Genomic DNA, 19,049 nt, shown 5'->3' on the forward strand with positions numbered 1-19,049 from the left:
TGATGTTCTAGGGTTTCAGGATTGTTGATTCTCTGTTTGGCTTAGTTTTTCGGATCTTTGTTGTGGAGGGACGGCGTGGTGCTTCTGCCTAGACCGCCATCTCGCCGGGTTATTGGTTTCTTGATTTCCTTTTAGGATTTCTCCTTGTTAGTGTAGAGGAACCCAACTGATTTTTTGTGTGTTGATTTTGTACCCTACCACTTTGCTGAATCCTTCCGTTAGTTCCAGTAACTTTCTTGTGGAGTCTCTGGTATTTTCTGTGTATAGAATCATGCCATCTGTGAATAAGGATAGTTTTACTTCTTCTTTTCCAATTTGCATACCCTTTATTTCCCTTTCTTGCCTTATTGCTCTACCTAGGACTTCCAGTACAATATTAAATAAGAATGGTGATAAAGGGCATCCTTGTTTCATTTCTGTTCTTAAGAGGAATGGTCTCAGTCTTTTCCGTTGAGAAAAACGTTGGCTGTTGGTTTTGCATATGTAGTCTTACTTATGGTGAGGAATTTCCCTTCTAATTTTTCTGAGAGTTTTTTTTTTTTTTAAATCAGGAAAGAGTGTTGGATTTTATTAAATACCTTTTCTGAATTAATTGAGATGATCATGTGATTTTTTCCCTTTGTTTTATTTATGTGATGAATTATGTTGATTGATTTTCTGATGTTGAACCAGCCTTGCATCCCTAGTATGAATCCCACTTGATCATAATGTATTATTTTTTTGATATACTGTTGAATTCAGTTTGCTAGAATTTCATTGGGAATTTTTGCATCTATATTCCCGAGGGATACTGGTGTGTAATTTTTTTTTTTTTTTTTGTGATGTCTTTGCCTGGCTTCGTTATCAGGGTTATACTGGCTTCATAGAATGAATTAGGGAATATGCATTCCTTTTCTATGTTCTAGAATAGTTTGAGTAGAATTAGTGTCAACTCTTCTCTGAACGTGTGGTAGAATTCTCCAGTGAAGTCGTCAGGGCAAGGGCAATTTTTTCTTGGGAGTTTTTTTTCCATGACCTCTTCAATTTCTTCTTTCGTTATAGGTCTGTTCAGATTGTCTACCTCTGTGTTAGTTTAAGTAGCTAGTGTTTTTCTAAAAATTTGTCCATTTCTTTTAGGTTTTCAAATTTGTTGGAGTACAATTTTTCATATTTTGTTATGATCCTTTTTTTAAAAATCTCTGTTGATTCTGTTCTAGTGTCAACCATTTCATTTTTATTTTGATTATTTGCATCTTCTCATTTTTTCCTTTGTCATTTTGGCCAGTGGTTTGTCAGTTTTATTGATCCTCTCAAAAAAACCAGCTTCTAGTCTCATTGATTCTTTCTATTGTTTTTCTGTTCTGTATTTCATTTATTTCTGGTCTGATCTTTATTATTTCCTTTCTTCTGGTAACTGTGGTTTTCTTTTGCTCTTTCTTTTCTATTATTTCAAGTTGTCAGGTTTAATTATTGATTTTGGACCTTTCTTCTTTTTTGCTATGTGCATTTATTACTATAAATTTTCCTCTGATCACTGCCTTTACTGTGTTCCAAAGGTTTTGATATGCTGTATTTTCATTCTGATTTGAGTCTTAAGAATTTTTAAATTTCATTTTTAATTTCTTCTATTATTCAATATTTTTTTAAGTAAGATGTTGTTCAGTTTCCACATATTTAATTTTTGTTCCTTGTTCTTTCTGTTATTGATTTCTAGTTTTATAGCATTATGGTCGGAGAATATGCTTTGTATTATTTTGATGTTTTTTAATTTATTGAGACTTGTTTTGTGGCCTAAAATATGGTATGTTCTGGGGTATGATCCATATGCGTTGGAGAGCAATGTGTACTGTGCTGATGTTGGGTGGTGTGTTCTGTGTATGTGTATGAGGTGGAGTTGGTTGATTGTGTTATTTAGGTCTTCTGTATCTTTGAGTTTCTCTCTCATTGTTCTGTCCATTGTCAAAAGCATTGTGTTAAAGTTTCTTACTATTATTGTAGAACTGTCTATTTCTCTTTTCAATTCTGTAAGAGTTTGTTTTATATATTTAGGAGCTCTGTCATTAGGTGCATAAATATTTATTATTGTTATGTCTTCTTGGTGAATTGACCCTTTCATCATTATATAATGTCCTCCTTTGTTTGTTCATGTAATGGATTTTGACTTAAAGTTTTGCAGCTTTATTTTTCTTCTGTGAAGTCTTTATCTGGGTTGGTACCTGCATAATGCTGTTGTGTGTTTTTATATCAGGTTGCTGTCTGATGTGGTTGGTTCTCTGTCTGAAGGACTCCCTTTAATATTTTTTGTAAGGGTAGTCTGGTTTTTACAAATTCTCTTAATTTCTGCTTATATGGGAATGGCCTAGCTTCATCATCATTTTTGAAAGACAGTTTTGCTGGATATATGATTCTTGGTTGGCAGTCCTTTTCTTTTAAGATTTTACATCTGTCCTCCCATTGCCTTCTTGCCTGAATAGTTTTTGATGAGAAATCAGCATTCAGTCTTATTGGTGTACCTTTGTAAGTGCTGTTTCATTTTTCATGAGCTGCTGTTTGGTTTTGGAAAGATTGATTATGATATGTCTTGTTGAGTTCTTTTGGGGGAGCTATCCTGTATGGGGTTCATTGAGCTTGGATGGAAACCTTCTCATCTTTCGTGATATTTGGGAAGTTTTCTGCCAATATATCCTTACAGATTCACACTGTACTTTTTTCCCCCTCCTCTTCTGGAATTCCTATTGTTGTTTTTAGGTGCTGTTGTGTCAACTCCGACTCATAGTGACCCTGTGTTCAACAGAACGGAACACTGCCCAGTCCTGCTCCATCGTTACAATTGTTGCTATGTTTGAGCCCATTGTTGCAGCCACTGTGTCAATCCATCTCATTGAGGGTCTTCTTCTTTTTTTCTGACTGTCTCCTTTACCAAGCATGAGGTCCTTCTCCAAGGACTGGTCCCTCCTGATAACATGTCCATGTACGTGAGACAAAGTCTTGCCATCCTCACTTCTAAGGAGGGAGGAATTCCTATTACACGTACATTATTCCTCTTGATGGTGTCGCACATAACTCTTAGGCTTTCTTCCTTCTTTTTTTTGATTGCTTCTCAAACAAATTAGTAGCAAGGAATTTGTCCTTTATTTCACTGATTCTTTCTTCCATTGATTCAATTCTACTTCTATGTCCTTCCATTGACTTATCCATTTCTAATATTTTATTATTAATCTTCTGGGTTTCTAGTTGTTGTTTTTGTATGGTTTCTAATAGTCTATTTAGTTTTTCATTTTGTCCCTGTAGTGTTTTCCTGAATTGTTTTAGGGTTTTGTCTATGTTTTCCTTGATCTCTTTGAGAATCCTAAATATAAGTCTTTTGAATTAATTATCAGGTATTCCTATTACCATTTTTTTCTCAGAAAGTTTTTCTGTCCCTTTATTTTGCTTACTTTTTTGAGCCTTCTTATCCTGTTTCTTCAGATGATTTGTTAATTGTCTGCTGTCTCTGAGGCATTAAGGTATTTATTTATTGATTGATTGATTGATTGTTTGTTTTGTCCTGATTTTTTTTTTTGCTTGGCTGTGTTTACATATTCAGGAGCTTTGTTTTTTCTCTTTCTGGTTAGAATATCTTTCTTCTTTTGTATTATTTTGATTGTTGTTTTGTGATATTGATCTATGTGTGACTTTTGTGGTGTAGGTTGGCTGGGTTTGATTTCCTCTCTAGTGGGTATGGTGGGTCACGCCCATGTGTGAGTCCTCTGTGATTAGACTCATATTTCTTCCCTTACAGGATTGATTGGAGGTGGAAGAGCAAGTTATTTCTCTGATACTGGGTGACAAGTGTTGTGTGGTCAGGGCCCATCCACAGCCCTATCGGGTTGTGGTGTCCTTCCAGGTTGGTGCTTTGAAGTAGTGCTACCTAAATGCACAGGATAGACTCTCTGTGTATGCATGAACTGGTGTCTCAGTAGGTGATGGGGGATCAAGGGGTTTCAGTGCATGTGTAGGTGGCCTGCCAGAACTGTCTGGGTGTAGGATGTGTGATATTGCAGCTGGGTGGATGTTGGATGAGGGCAGTAGGATCTCCTGCTTGTCATTTGGCAGAGGTGCAGATTGTGCCTGTTGGGATGTGATGAGCATTGCTGATGAGGTGATGTGCTCATCCATATGGTCACCAGGCATGGGTGCAGGGAGTGTTCTTGCCAGTTGCTGGGTTATTGGTGCTGTGGGTGTGAGCCGCCAGTTGCCAGGTATTCAGGCAGGAATGCACGGGTCCCTGGTCATTGGACAGTCAGCACTGGAGCTTGCACTGCTGGTTGCTGAGTGAGGGGGCCTCATGCTGAAAGTCTCTGGGTGGGTGATATGGGAGTGTGTGCCACTGGTCACCAGTCCAGCAACACAGGAGTGTGCACCACCGATCACTGGATGAGCAGGGTGGCAAAGGAAGGTGGGCGTGGTGGGCACATGCCACCAGTTGCTGGCCCAGCAGCACAGGAGCACACGATGCAGATTGCTGGGTGGGCGGGACAACATGGTAAGGGGTGGGCATGCACCACTGGTCACTGGGGGAGCGGGGCAGTGAGGGAGTGTGAGTGGGGTGGGTGCGTGCTGCCAGTTGCCAGTCCAGTGGCACAGGAGTGCTCGCTGCTGATTACCAGGCAAGTGCACGCTGCTGGTCTCTGATCTAGCAGCACAACAGCACGCACTGCAGATGGCTGAGCAAGGGCACTGGTGGGGTATGGGTTGCACCACTGGTCATCTGGTGGGCAGGGCAGTTGTGTATTACCAACTGCAGGTACAGTAGGGGGAGGAGGGCTTGTGCTGCCATTTGCCAGACAGGTGAGGTGGGAGGAGGCACACCACTGGTTACTGGGAGGGTCGGGGGGAGGAAGAGGGGAGGGTGCTCCTCTGGTCACTGGCATCGGTGCTGGACACTCCCTGCAGAGTGCAACTGGTGATCAGGATCTAGCCCTTACCAGTGCGAGGGGCGGGGGCTGTCTAGAGTCCAGTCGGGTGGGGGATTTCCAGCCACCACTCCATGAATCATCCCCTCCAAGGACACTACCCTCCTAAACGGCCAGGGACAGCTGCTAGTGAGTGGTTCTGTCCCTATTTTCTGGCTGCCTACCTGCTCTGTGGTTGCCTGGACCCCGGCACTCTCTCCTGCCTTCCTGCACTTTCCTTCCTTATATCTGGTTCATGTTCTGCTCACCTTGCTTCACTCTGGGTTTGTCTACACAATATCTCTGTCTCCTATTGGGAATTCTGTAAATTTGCCTTCCTGTGCTCCTCACCCAGGAACGCAGCTTACTTTGTCTCAAGATGGCCATACTGCATTGGGCCAGCTGGCAGGGTGCCTATGATCTATGAATCTCCTTGTTCACTGTTTTCATTCAGTTTCTCCTTTCATTCGGTATTTAGTATAATTCTTCATCCTTGTGTTTGCTGTTCAGGGTTCCAAGATTGTCAGCTGTATTTGTTTCAGTTGGTTTCTTGGGTCGTTGCTGTAGGTGGATGGCATGGTGTGTTTGACTAAGCTGCCATCTTGGGGCATCTCTGGTCCTTGTCTGTTTTGAGCTTCTGCTCCTGGGAGATCTTCACGTGGCTTGACATCTCTCTTCCTCCATCTCTGCCTGCTTTCTTGCTTGTTTAATCTCTTTTATACCTCTAAAGAGATAGAATTAAGACATACCCTCTACTAACTCTGCCTCATTAACATAAAAAAGAAAACCCATTCCCAAATGGGATTTTAACTGCAGGGTTAGGGGTTAGGATTCACAACACTCATTTTTTGGGACACAATTCAAACCATAACATTCCACCCTTTGGCCCACCAAAGTTAATGTCTTTCCCACATGCAAAACACATTCATCCCATCACATCATCCCAAAAGTCTTAAGTCAATTTCATGTCCAAAATCCCATCTTCTGAATCATCTAAATCAAATATAGGTGAGACATTAGGTGTATTCCATCCTGGGGCTAAATTCCTCTTAATCTGTAAACCTGTGAAATCTAGAATATAAGTTATCTGTTTCCAAAGTACAATGGTGAAACAGGCACAAGGTAGATATTTCCATTACAAATGGGAGAAATTGGAGGGAAAGAAGGGATAACAAGCACCAACCAAGTCCAAAACCCAGCAGAAAAAAATACATTAGCTCTTAAGGTTGGAAAATAATCCTCTTTCTATGGTACCATTTGGGCAATGGCCTCGCCCTCCAGATTCCGGGTGTTGGCCACACTCTGTGGATTCTGGGTGGAGGACCCTCAGCCACGGGCTTCATCCCTGCCTCCCAGGCCCACTGGGATGGGAACTCTGCTCCCTCAGCTTTGGGTGGCCCCATTCTCCTAGTCCATCTGATTGGCGACCCCACCCCCTCAGCTCCGGCAGGCCGCATTCGTTCTTCTGCTCACTGGTACCTTTAGATACCGTGAGTTGATTACTAAAAAATTGGGCTCGATAAAGAGTATTACTTTCAGCAGAAATCATTTGACTACTCTGCGACTCAGCATATTTTTCTACATTATATCTCCACACTGAACCAAATTATCCAGTTTCTGATTTTCCCTGGATAATCTATTGGTGTTTAACAAGCTCTGCACTGGCATTCCTTATATGGTATCTCAGATTCACAATTGAGCTGGTTGAACATTGTGAGCACCGACAACTAACATTGCCTGTCTTCATGGTATCTATATTAGCTCCTTTGCTGAACCAATGTCTAGAAATGGTGGAAAGAGATAGAATAAAGGGAAGGTGAAGAATTAAAAAGAATCATGGAAAGAAAAACATGTAAGGCATGGAACCTGTTGCTTTTGAGTCAATTCTAACTCTTAGCGACCCTATAGGACAGAGGAGAACTGCCCCACAGGGATTCCAAGGCTGTAACCTTTACTAGAGAAGCAGACTGCCGCATCTTTCTCCCACAGAGCAGCTGGTGGCTTCAAATCCCCAAAGTTTTGATTAGCAGCTGAGTGCTTTAACCACTGTACACCAGGGCTCCTTTAAGTCATGGAAGGGAAAGGTAAATAGGAGGACCCCTCTTGACCTTAAAACGGAGATGGATTAAATGGGAATTAACAGGAGTAAATAAACATGATCATAATTACTTCTCATAACAATCCAGTGAGGTAGACATTATTATCTACTTTTGTACATGAGGCAGTTAGGCTTAGAGAGATTCATTTTTGAGATGGCAATTGTGCTAGGCAGAATTCTCAGATAACCTCCAAGATTGCCCTGGTGCACACGCCCTGAATAACCCCCCTCTCCTTGAGCTGGGGAAGAACTGGTGACTATGATGGAATATCACAGCTGTGATTTGATTACTAGTAAAGGTGAAGGAATTTTGAAGATGTAATTAAGGTGCATAATCAGTTGGTTTTGAGGTATTCGAAAGGGAGATCATACCGGGTGGGTCTGACCTAATCATGTGAGCCCTTAAAAGATGGGCGATGTCAGAGAGATTCTCTTGCTGACTTTGAAGACGTAAGCTGCCATGTTGTGAGAGGGCCACATGGTTAGGATCTGAGGGCAGTCACTAGTTGCTGAGAGCAACTCCTGCTGGATAGCTATCAGTAAAATGGAGATCTTAGACCTACAACTAAAGAAGACTGAATACCAACAACAAGTGAACCCAGAAGAGGACTGCAGCATCAGAAAACACTGCAGCCCCAGCCAACATCTTGATTTTAGCCTATGAAACACCCAGCAGAGCATCCACCTATGCCTGGCTGGACTTGTGAGCTACAGAAACTGTTACATTATAAATGGATGTTGTTTTAAGCCATCAAGTGTGTGGTAATTTTTTACACAGTAATAAACTATTACAGTAATGAAGGAGATAGATCGGTAAATATATGGGCAGATAATTTTTGTCCCTTCAATTTAAATTTCCTGAGGATACAATGAAGTTTCTTCAGTAAAGTATTACAGACTTGGCTTTGTATAAGTTCCTACTGAGAATCTAGGTGAACAAGTATAGTTTTCTTGTATTACCACTCTATTGCCTTCTTTTACAGCGCCTTCTCATGATTTATACTTCTGTAACTCTCCTCCCCATGTTATCTTTTTTGATGGAAACAGTTGAAAATGAAAAAAAGGGGAAGAAAAAGGAGGAACATCCTTTCTTTTGTTTTAATAACCTCACTGGGAAAACTTTTGAATTAGATAATGATAAAGAAGAAGGCAAACAAAGCATGTAATATGTGAAGAAATGGAGGTAGATAAAAAAAGAGTGTTTCATCCAGATATATTTCTAACTTTGACAGGTTCAAAAAATGCACCATTTCCCTGCTATGAAGAAATCCAACCTCAAATTGACAGGTTTGGGAACTGTGGTTTTCAGGAAAATAGATATACATATTGCTCATGGAGGTATGTTATACAAATATCAAAGATACTTTACTTCTATAGATTCTGAGTTTTTTTTCTTCTCTCTCTCTGTAGTGTATGTCATTCATTCCAGTGGTTTCAGGTATCACATGTATATGGGAAAGAATCTCAAATAAAAATCTCCATCTCTGACATCTTCCTTGTGCTACAGGCTAAAATTTCTATCTTCTTTTCAAACATTTCTGTATGTGTGATAATTAGGCATCTAAATCCTGTCCCAAATTGAACTCAAAAAAATCCACTGCACTTTTCTTCTCCAAACCTGCTGATTTTTCTTTATAAAGATAGTTATCACCATCCACTTGGTTGCTTGCCCAAGCTGAAGACTGCCCTGTGCCTATACAATGAAGTTCAGTTTCCCTTGAATCTGAAGAGGCAACTATTTGATATTTTGGTAATTGGTTTATTTTAAATGTTTATTAAGAACCTACTATGTGCCAGACACTGGACTAGATACTAGTTAGCAAAACATACATAGCCCTTGCACTCATGGAATTTGCAGACTGGTGAACATACTGTGTAGTTTTGTGCTTAGTTGATTTTGCTTATGATGGTTCTTTTGTTTAGAAACAGCTTACCACGACTGTTGAAACTCTGTTAATATGTAGGCTTTGATTCAGGTGGCATCTTCTCTATGAAGTTTTCCCTAACTGCTAAGTTAGAATGTGTCCTCATCTTAAATCTCCACAGGGATTTGTTTACTTCATTTGTAGCATTTTTAATGAGATTTGTATCAAATTTAACATTAGACTGTAAGATCCTTGAGGGTTGTTGTTAGTTGCCACCGAGTCAGTTCCAACTCATAGATACCCTACAGGACGGAGTAGAACTGCCCCAAAGGGTTTCCAAGGAGCGGCTGGTGGATTTGAACTGCTGACCTTTTGGTTTGCAGCTGAGCTCTTAACCACTGCACCACCAGAGCTCCAAACGACCATTAGTACTATTGAAAGATAAGCTCGGAGCAGTGGCTTTATATTTTCTTTTATATTTTCTTTTAAATGTTAGTGTTAAAGCATTCCATTTTCTTTGGGTGCATTACCATAAATGAGGATCATTCTTATTTTGTCAAAGAACTCAAATCTAAAGTATTCCTAATAATGTCTAAGGTATAATAATCAGATTTTTTTTATGCTTGCAGGAATCTTATCTGTGGAAGATTAATTTGTACCTACCCTACTCGAATTCCTTTCCATAAAGAAAATGTTGCTGTGATTTATGCTTTTGTGCGAAACGCTTTATGTGTAACTATAGACTTCAGATTGCATTTATCAGTTCCAGATCCAATGAGGGTGCGAAGTGGCTCTCAGTGTGATACAGGAAGGGTAAATAATTTAAAATAAATTTTAAAAAGCCTAGTTTTATTCATTGGTTTAATAAATATTATCATTTAAGTATCAAAGTTTAATCCATTTCTAGTGCTATGTAACCTTAAATATTTGGAGAAGGAGAAAATGAATAAACTTCAGTTGTTCTCCAGATACTAAGAGGGAAATGAAAATGTTTGATCTCCTTCAGAGTTTCAGTGTTGTAAGAAAGGAAACTCCCAAGTGTTTGGGTGCTGTAGTAGGGAGGGGAGAGATCTTGGGAATACACTGTGGTTGACTACTCCATAGCATGGAAACTCACTTTTGTTCCTGGAGAAGAAAGAAGGAATCCACTTAGTAATATATGTCTCTTGTGATCCAAGAGTACAATTTAGATCAGGCTGTTTAGAATCAAATCTTTACCTTTTATTTTTGACATTTTGCAAGTTACCTAACCAGTCTCAGTTACCTCAACTGTATGTGGTGATAATAACTGTATGTGGGGATAATAATAACATTTACTCCATAGGGTTACTGTGAAGATTAAATGAGACAATATTATATAGTGCTTTGCACAATGCCCGGCACATAGAAAGAGATAAATATAGGTGGGCTTTGTGTTGGAATCAACTTGACGGCAACTGGTTTGGTTATTATTATGAATTATCATTATAATTTCTTATGTCTGAAACTGACCCAAATCTAGAGAAAAACCTAGAGGGAATAAATTTACTTCAAAGTCTCATGTAATTCTTGAACAGATCTCTGCTTGTGAGGAAATACAGTACAGTGTAAAGTGTAGGTTTTAAACACGGATTCACAAAGATTTGAATTCTGACTCTGCCACTTACTTGCTAGATGATCTTGGACAAATTATTTAATATAGTTAAGACTTAGTATGCTTATATGTGAAATGTATATATAAATAGGCACTTCCTGGGTGGTGCAAATGGTTAAGCACTAAACTACTAACCAAAAGGTCAGCAGTTCGAACCCACCCAGAGGTACCTCAGAAGAAAGGCCTGCAATCTGCTTCCAAAAAGTAATAGCCTTGAAAAACCCTAAGGAGCAGTTCTACTCTGCACAGGTAGGGTTGCCATGAGTTGGAATTGACTTGATGGTAACTGGCTTTTTTTTTTTTTTTTTTTTTGGTTTTTAGTGAATTTATAGCTTTAATGAAGTTACTGTAGGTAAAATGTATAGTCTCATTAATAATGGTTTCCTCTTCATGTCTAGGAGTCATAAATGCCTCTTGAAGGAGGTACAGAACAGGGAGCTTAGCAATACATTTAGGCCATAGAGCCGAAGCAAATAAAAAAATTCAACAGCCAGCAGATGGTTTGATACTGCTCAGTTGGTAATTTAGTAAGAGTAAAATCTTTTTTATAACATGGGCATTTCTTCTCAGAGATAATGTGTGAAAATAAATTTTGCCAGGTAGTTTTTAATGATACTATAAATTATATATGATGAAACAGTCTTCAAAATTTTGTTTAAGTTAGTGTACTTATGTAATAGGACTCTTCATCTCCATTTTAGCTGAGGTAGGCAGACTATAGATACTACATTCCAAAAGAAGTTATTGGACGTACCATCATGGCCAGGAAGCCATGAAAAGACTCAACGCATAAAAGGGTTAGACTGTCTGGATTTAAAAAAGGGTTTGTAAGGCCATTTCTTTGGAAAGAGTTGTGCTGTGCTTTATGATCTGAAAAGAAATAATATATACATATATATAATCTCATTTATCCTCACAATAAATTTCAAATGCTTTAGAAAAAGTATTATTATAGTGAGTAAGAAAACTGCAGCTTAGGGAAGTTGAGATTGTATAAATAATGGAGTTGGAAATAATCCTTAGTCCATTTATTACTATACTTTAAACTTAAAAGATTTTATACCTGGATTTTTAGTATATTCTATAATAGAATGATAGCTATCACCAGTATATTTGAATAAAAATTTCTATTACTCTAATAATAGTCCATATTTTATGAAATCTTAATATGTGCTTTAATTATATACAGTTGATTTTCTTTGTTATCCAAAATTTAGATGATGTGTACAGTGAATATAAGGTATTCTTTTAACTGTGCTCTCAGAAATAGTTTTGTTAGGTTTCAGATTATTGTAATAAAAAGTGGCTCTGATTATGATTTTATGATACAATTACTAATTGTAATGTTAAGATGGCTGGACCCTTCTGACTTTGAAACTTTTTTGTATGTGTTTTTCTTTAGGTTTGTGTCGATGGTGAATGTGTAGAATCAAGGATACTCGTGAATGAATCAAACACTTGTTCACAAAAGTGCAATGGAAATGGAGTAAGTAAGCACATGATTTATGTTTCCCCTAATCACATCTATCTTGGACACTTTCTGCACCATTCATTAATTTATTCAACATTTATTGAGTTCTTATTATGTACTAGGCCCTGTTCTATCTAGCTTCGATTTGGAGCTGAACTGGGTTACTAAATTCAGTAGCCATAATTAGTTTTAGAGAATAATATGAGTAAAATTAAATTGCTGATGACCTAAACAAATATATTGTTGCAGGTAGATACTTTTCAGAAGATGTTAGGTATTCCAATAAATACATTAACCTGTTCACAATGGAAAGATAATTATGCCATAATTCTTGTGTCTGTGAACATATGGGGCCATGGAAAACTACTGGCTTTCTTTTTTGCTTTTCATAGCAAATTAAACAATTTCTTTAGGTCTCTGTTGCTATTGCTAGATAGAACTGGGCAGAGATAAATTGAAAATTCATTAAAATGCTTTTGTGAAGACAAAATGAAAATTGGTCTACTAAAACTTCAAAGAATTCTTCAACTTGGCTTTACATGGATTGCCTTTCAGAAAACTGATTTAAAACCAAAATTGCATAATATAAGATTTTCGTGGAATAATAAATAAAAAAATAAGATGCGGTATATGATCAGTAAGTCAAAGTGCTCACATTCAAGTACAAGTGTAAAGCATCATTCCAATAAAAAAAATTTTTTCCATTGCGGACTTTCTTTGAGCAGTCACAAATGTAAAAATGCCAAGGGAGTAAATGGTGAGGCTGGCTTGGTATAAAACCATGGACATTAAACTACTTGTGTCGCCACTGAAACACCTACCTAGTTGCTTTATTGTAGTTTAATTTTTGAAATGTTTCTGTGTGATCATTAAGGTTGTGTGCCAACTTGGCTGGGCCATGATTCTCAGTGGCTTGGTAGTCATGATGTCGTTTGGCAGTTGTATGATGATGTGATCACTCCCATGATGAGATTTGATATAACGTGATCACCTCCATGATGGGATTTGCTGTGAGTAGCCATTCAATTGAAAGGGAGTTTCCTTGGGGGTGTGGCCTGCATTGAATATAAGTGGACTTTTTGGCAAGGTTCGTGGGCTTTTGCATGAACTTTCTCCTGCAACTGGCTCCTGTTCAGCTGACCTCTGGTTCTAGGGATTTGTGCTAGCAGCTTACGTGCCGTCTTGCCTGATGATCTTGGGATCTGTTGGTCCTTCAGCCTGTGAGCCAGAGCTTTGCTGTCTGACTTGCTGATCTTGGGTTCACCAGCCCTTATGGCTATGTGAATCAGGAAAAGCCTCCAGCCTGATCCACGTTCCAGCCTCTACAACTGCATGAGCCATTTTCTTAATATAAATCTCTCTATATATACATTTACATGCTTTACTTGTTTTGCTTCTCTAGAGAACCCAGCCTAAGACACTGTATATGTGTAGAGTATCTATAGTGGAGCCCTGGTGGCACAGTGGTTAAGAGCTATGGCTACTAACCAAACGGTCAGCAGTTAGATTCCACCAACTGCTCCTTGGAAACTCCATGGAGCAGTTCTGCTCTGTCCTGTAGGGTCGCTATTAGTCAGAATTGACTCGATAGCAATGGGTTTTATATATATATATCCACAACCATGTTAGCAATCCACCATTTATCATTACTCCTTAGTTTATTCTCAGCTCACTTAATCATGTACAGACATATTCCATGTACACTATATTCATTGATGTATTCCAAGAGCCTTCAAATTCGGCAATCAAATTTGGCTCAAACAATTTTGGCATCAATATAAATAATGATATTAATGGATTGTGGTTTATTTAACAAAATAAAATATGTAATACTTTAATAAATAATGAGATATTTTAAAAAATGAAATAATAATACATGATATTTGTAGTAATGGCATTACTAGACAATGGGAAGGTCGAGTTGACCCCAACTCATGGGGATCCCATGTGTGTCAGAGTAGAACTGTGCTCCATAGGGTTTCCAATGGCTGATTTTTCCAATGGTCATTTACTATATTACTGATAATAATAAATGGAAAGAAGGGAAAACTCTTCCTCATAGTATAATCAGTATAGAAGGAATGATGGAGTTAAATAATTATCAGTGGATGCTAAAACTAGTGGGTGAAAGTTTTATGAGGACCAGAATATTTACATAATCTTAAAATTATCTCCTCACAAATTACTTATTAATTACAAATGGAAACATAGTGCTTTACAGTGGAAAACTTGGAAGACAGCACCTTAACCAAGTAATCAAAAGTAACAACACATGGTCAGCCACACTGGCATCATGTGCCTCCTGAGAAGGACAACATCACTTCTGTGACGTATTTAGGGGTAAAAGTGCACACATGCACACACACATACACACACAGTGCCTGGGGGAGGGTGGAATCTTAATGTGTAGTTGTAAATACTTCAAACTACCAACCTGGTGTCACAGAACATGGATGTGGGAAGAGATGTGCACAGTCCCCTCCAAGAGCTGGTACTAGCTGGCTCCAGCAGAACACTGGAAGCACCTCATTTTCTTTGGAGTTTAATTATGTGTTTTTGAAATTGCACACTAAAGTTGCCAGTAAATATTTGAAGGTGTTTAACTTTTTTTTAAATTGTACTTTAGATGAAAGTTTACAGAGCAAATTAGTTTCTCATTAAACAGTTAATACATATATTGTTTTGTGACATTGGTTGCCAACCCCACGACATGTCAACACTCTCTCCTTCTTGACCTTGGGTACCCTATTACCAGCTTTCCTGTCCCCTCCTGCCTTCTAGTCCTTGTCCCTGGGCTGGTGTGCCTTTTTTGTCTCATTTTGTTTTATGGGCCTGTCTAATCTGTGGCTGAAGGGTGAACCTCAGGAGTGACTTCATTACTGAGCTAAAAGGGTGTCCGAGGGCCATACTCTCGGGGTTTCTCCAGTCTCTGTCAGACCAGTAAGTCTGGTCTTTTTCTGTGAGTTAGAATTTTGTTCTACATTTTTCTCCAACTCTGTCCGGGACCCTCTATTGTGATCCCTGTCAGAGCAGTCAGTGGTGGTAGTGGACCCCATCTAGCTGGACTGGACTTAGTCTGGTGGAGGCCGTGGTAGTTGTGGTCCATTGGGTGTTAAACTTTCTTGATGCACATATTGTGAGCCTCACTGTATAGCTTCTTTTTAGCTGTTTTTTTCTTTTTTTAGCCGTTAAGAAACCAAGCATTTGATTTGTAGATCTACCTTTCCAGATAAATCAAATGAGAAAAAGTAAACTAGGTGAATCTGCGAAAGTCAGCTTGGTGATCCATCTGATAGTTTCACTTTTTATGAAACAATATTTTTAAATGACCATTTCATTTTGTTTTAAATGATCCTAGGTGTGCAATTCCAACCAGATGTGCCACTGTTTTGAGGGCTTTAATCCTCCAGATTGCCAAACTCAAGCCAGAGTTGCTGCTAGATTGCCTGGGAAACAGGGCAAGTATCTCTCTCTTTCTGTATCCATTTAATAAACTTCTCAAGTTGCTTACCTTCACTAAAACAAGTTGAGATTTTTGCCACTTAAAAAGAGACTGATATTTGTACTTAAAAGATAATCAGGCTTCTCTCAAGGAATGGAAACTGAATTTGCTTTCTTATCTTGCTCCCTTTTCCAGTCTTAAATACTCACATGTGACCAAAGCTGAGAGTACTTTTTAAAATTTCTCTTTACTGCTGTTATTGACTTTCTCCTTTAAAAAATCTTTCAACCTTTTCTCCTTTTATGATTGATCCCATGATCTCAACTCTGCACAGAGATTTACTGAGCATCTACTCTGTGTCTAGCACTGCTAACTATCTTTCTGTTGCAGAAAAAAGAAAGGAAATAAAAGACAAGTTTTTACTCTGAAGGAGTTTACGGCTTAAGTGAGAAAAATTGCTGTTAAAGAGATGACAGAAGGGATGCTAGCACCATGCTCTGTTCGTTCACCATGACTTTAGCTTCTGTCACTCATTCACTGATTCAGCAAACATTTATTGAATGATTAATATATGCCAGGTGCTAAGCTAGACAATGGGAAGGTCGAGTTGACCCCAACTCATGGGGATCCCATGTGTGTCAAAGTAGAACTGCACTCCATAGGGTTTCCAATGGCTGATTTTTCCAAAGGTCTTTTTTCTGAGGCACCTCTGGGTGGACTCGACCTCCGATCTTTTGTTTAGCAGCCGAGCACGTTAACGGTTTGCACCACCCAAACGCAGGGAGTCAAACAAAGTCCCTCTCCTCATGAAGCTTAGAGAATATGTTTTAGCTCTATATACCCAGTGCTAACAAATGGCATAATTAGGGTTAGGAATCAAGTCTCCTGATTTTTATGCTGGTGCCCTTTTGATAGCACTGCCGTGACTCCATATATAAAAACAGATCCCGAGTATCAAAAGCAAACAGCCTAACAAAGAAAAACAGGGTATACACAAATACAGTGACATCCTATGATAATGTGCCCTGTATCAATGAAAATTTGGGTAACCTTGCAATTACATGATCCTACATTATGTATCACTGAATTTTTTAACTCCATTTAAAGCATTATAGTCAGATTTTGCTGTGGGTGTTGTATAATGGAGAGAAGTTTGGGTAAGATACATGACCTTTCTGTAACTTAGTTTCCATGCTTTTAGAGTGAGACATTAGAGAGAGAGTCCAAAGTATTAAGATTCTATTATTATTTTCTCACATTTCTTGAATAACAAAAATTAAGCGCATTGTAATTAATTTGCTGCAACTTGAAAGTAAACTCTAGAAAGCTTATTTAGTATTTTTTTTTTCTGACTTTTTAAATGTATTTTTATTTTTAGGTTTAATCATGGAAAAAGTTTTTAGGAGGATAGAAAAGAACTGGTGGCTTCTCGGTGTCTACATTTCTTTACCCATTCTCATCATAGCAACCATAATAGCTGTGAAATGGAATAGCTTGAAAAGCCGGTTCACCAAGGAAGAGGAGGCATCAAATAGCGAGTAAATCGAATTTGTGTTCTGAAGTTAACTTAAGTTCCATTTTGAACCTTGTCATATGTAAGGCAAGATCATGAGTAGCAAAAGTACTTTACAGGAATATTTAGTACTCCGTCAGTATTGTATTTAATTGTGTGAGATAGCTGCTAATATCCAGTTTTAAAGATGCAAAAATTTGGTAGTGTAGTTTAAATCACTTGCCAAACTCAATGCAATGATAATTGAGAGAGAATAACTCAAATGTACCCATATCTATTGCTTTCAAATACTCTACTGTTTCTCAGCGTGTGGTCTGTGGGTCATCTTCAGGAGAAGTATCAGAAATACTTATTAAAAAAGCAGATTTCTTGGTCCCACCACAGATTTAGTGAAATATTTCTATTCAAATTTTTGCCTCATGTAAGATATGATTTAAAAAATATTCTTGCTGGGTGGAGGGCTGTGGGGAGCATGGTCTCAGGGAACATCTAGCTCAATTGGTATAACACAGTTTATAAAGACAATGTTCTACATTCTACCTTTGTGAGTAGCGTCTGGGGTCTTAAAAGCCTGTGAGCAGCCATCTAAGATACTCCACAGGTCTCATCCCTTCAGGAGCAAGGGAGAATGAAGAGAACAGGATACAAGGAAAAGATTAGTCTGAAGGACTAATGGACCACAGCTACCAAGGCCTCCACCGGCCTGACTGAGTCCAGTACAGCTAGACGGTGCCCGGCTACCACCACGGACTGCTCTGACCAGGATCACAACAGAGGGTTCTGGACAGAGCTGGAGAAGGATGTAGAACAAAATTCTAACTCACAAAAAAAAGACCAGATTTACTGGCCTAAAGGAGACTGGAGAAACCCTGAGAGTATGGCCCCCAGACACCCTTTTAGCTCAGTGGTGAAGTCATTTCTGAGGTTCACCGTTCAGCCGGGGAGTGGACAGCCCCATAAAACCAAATGGGACTAGCGAGGTACAGCAGTCCAGGGACAAGGGCCAGAAGGCAGAAGGGGACAGGAAAGCTGTGATAGGGAACCCAAGGTTGATTAAGGATAGTGTTGATGTGTTGTGAGGTTGTTAACCATTGTCAGATGGCAACATGTGTACTAACTGTTAAATGAGAAACTATTTTGTTCTGTAAGCCTTCATCTAAATTGAGAATAGCAGCACAATTGGAAGAGCATAGTTGATGTCACTGAACTGTGCATGTAGAAATTTTTGAAACGGTGTATCTTTGGCTATGTATATTTTCAACAACAACAAAAAAAAGGTCGAGAAGGGAGAGGGTTGACATGTTGTGGGGTTGTTAACCAATGTCATAAAACAATATGTGTACTACTGTTTCATGAGAAACTATTTGTTCTATAAGCCTTCAGCTGAAGTACAATAAAGAAAATAAAAAATAAAAATAAGAAATATTCTTTAGGTAACATTTCAGAAGGCAAATTTATAATTTATACTATAACTTTTTTTTTTTTTAAAGAGAACAAGGTGACAAACACCCATTTGCTCACCGCTGGAAATTAGCAAATGTTAATATTTTTCTAGTTTCTTTTATGAAATCCAGCATTGCATATACAGTTGCAGTCCCCTTCCAGTACTATCCCCCTCCGTCTCTGCAGAGAACAACCCCTACACTGACAGTTGATGTGTATCTTTTATTACATATTTTTACTACATATGGTTGTGTCCATGTGCCATATCTAATACCGTTTTGTATATATTTTTAAATTCCTGTATTTCCTCTGTAAATAGATTTTCCTTTTCTAATTCTAATTTTGTTTAGGTGGCTTTTCTTTTTCATGATCAATTCTCTCAGGGGTTTTCTATTTTATTAGTAAGTTAAAACAATATAACTTCTAGTTTTGTTGAGATCTCTGTATTTCCTTTTTGCTATCATTAAAATTTACTCTTTTTCCTCCTTTCTGCTCTCTCTACCTTTGCTGTTTTAATTCTAGCTTTCTTGAATTTAATGTTTTGTTTATTTCCAATTTTGTTTTCTAGCATATGCTAAAAAGGTAAAACTTTCCCCTGTATATCATTTTATCTACACTATCCAGTTTTTAAAATATAGCTGACATTAGGTTAAAAAAATTAGAAATTTCCA

At 38.4% G+C, this 19,049-nt stretch overlaps 1 protein-coding gene across 1 annotated transcript in view; it reads left to right on the forward strand.

The window, feature by feature from the left end:
* Positions 1-16,964, forward strand: part of ADAM32 (ADAM metallopeptidase domain 32) — a 149,165-nt gene extending 132,201 nt beyond the window's left edge. Inside the window, exons 16-20 of the mRNA XM_004383432.1 lie at positions 8,244-8,349; positions 9,506-9,689; positions 11,912-11,995; positions 15,339-15,438; positions 16,801-16,964. Coding sequence (XP_004383489.1) covers positions 8,244-8,349; positions 9,506-9,689; positions 11,912-11,995; positions 15,339-15,438; positions 16,801-16,964 — 638 coding nt within the window. The remainder of the gene's footprint in view (positions 1-8,243; positions 8,350-9,505; positions 9,690-11,911; positions 11,996-15,338; positions 15,439-16,800) is intronic.
* Positions 16,965-19,049: the final 2,085 nt, after the last annotated feature.

The sequence above is a fragment of the Trichechus manatus genome, unplaced genomic scaffold (genome assembly GCF_000243295.1).
Source record: "Trichechus manatus latirostris isolate Lorelei unplaced genomic scaffold, TriManLat1.0 scaffold00109, whole genome shotgun sequence".
NCBI classification, from domain to species: domain Eukaryota; kingdom Metazoa; phylum Chordata; class Mammalia; order Sirenia; family Trichechidae; genus Trichechus; species Trichechus manatus.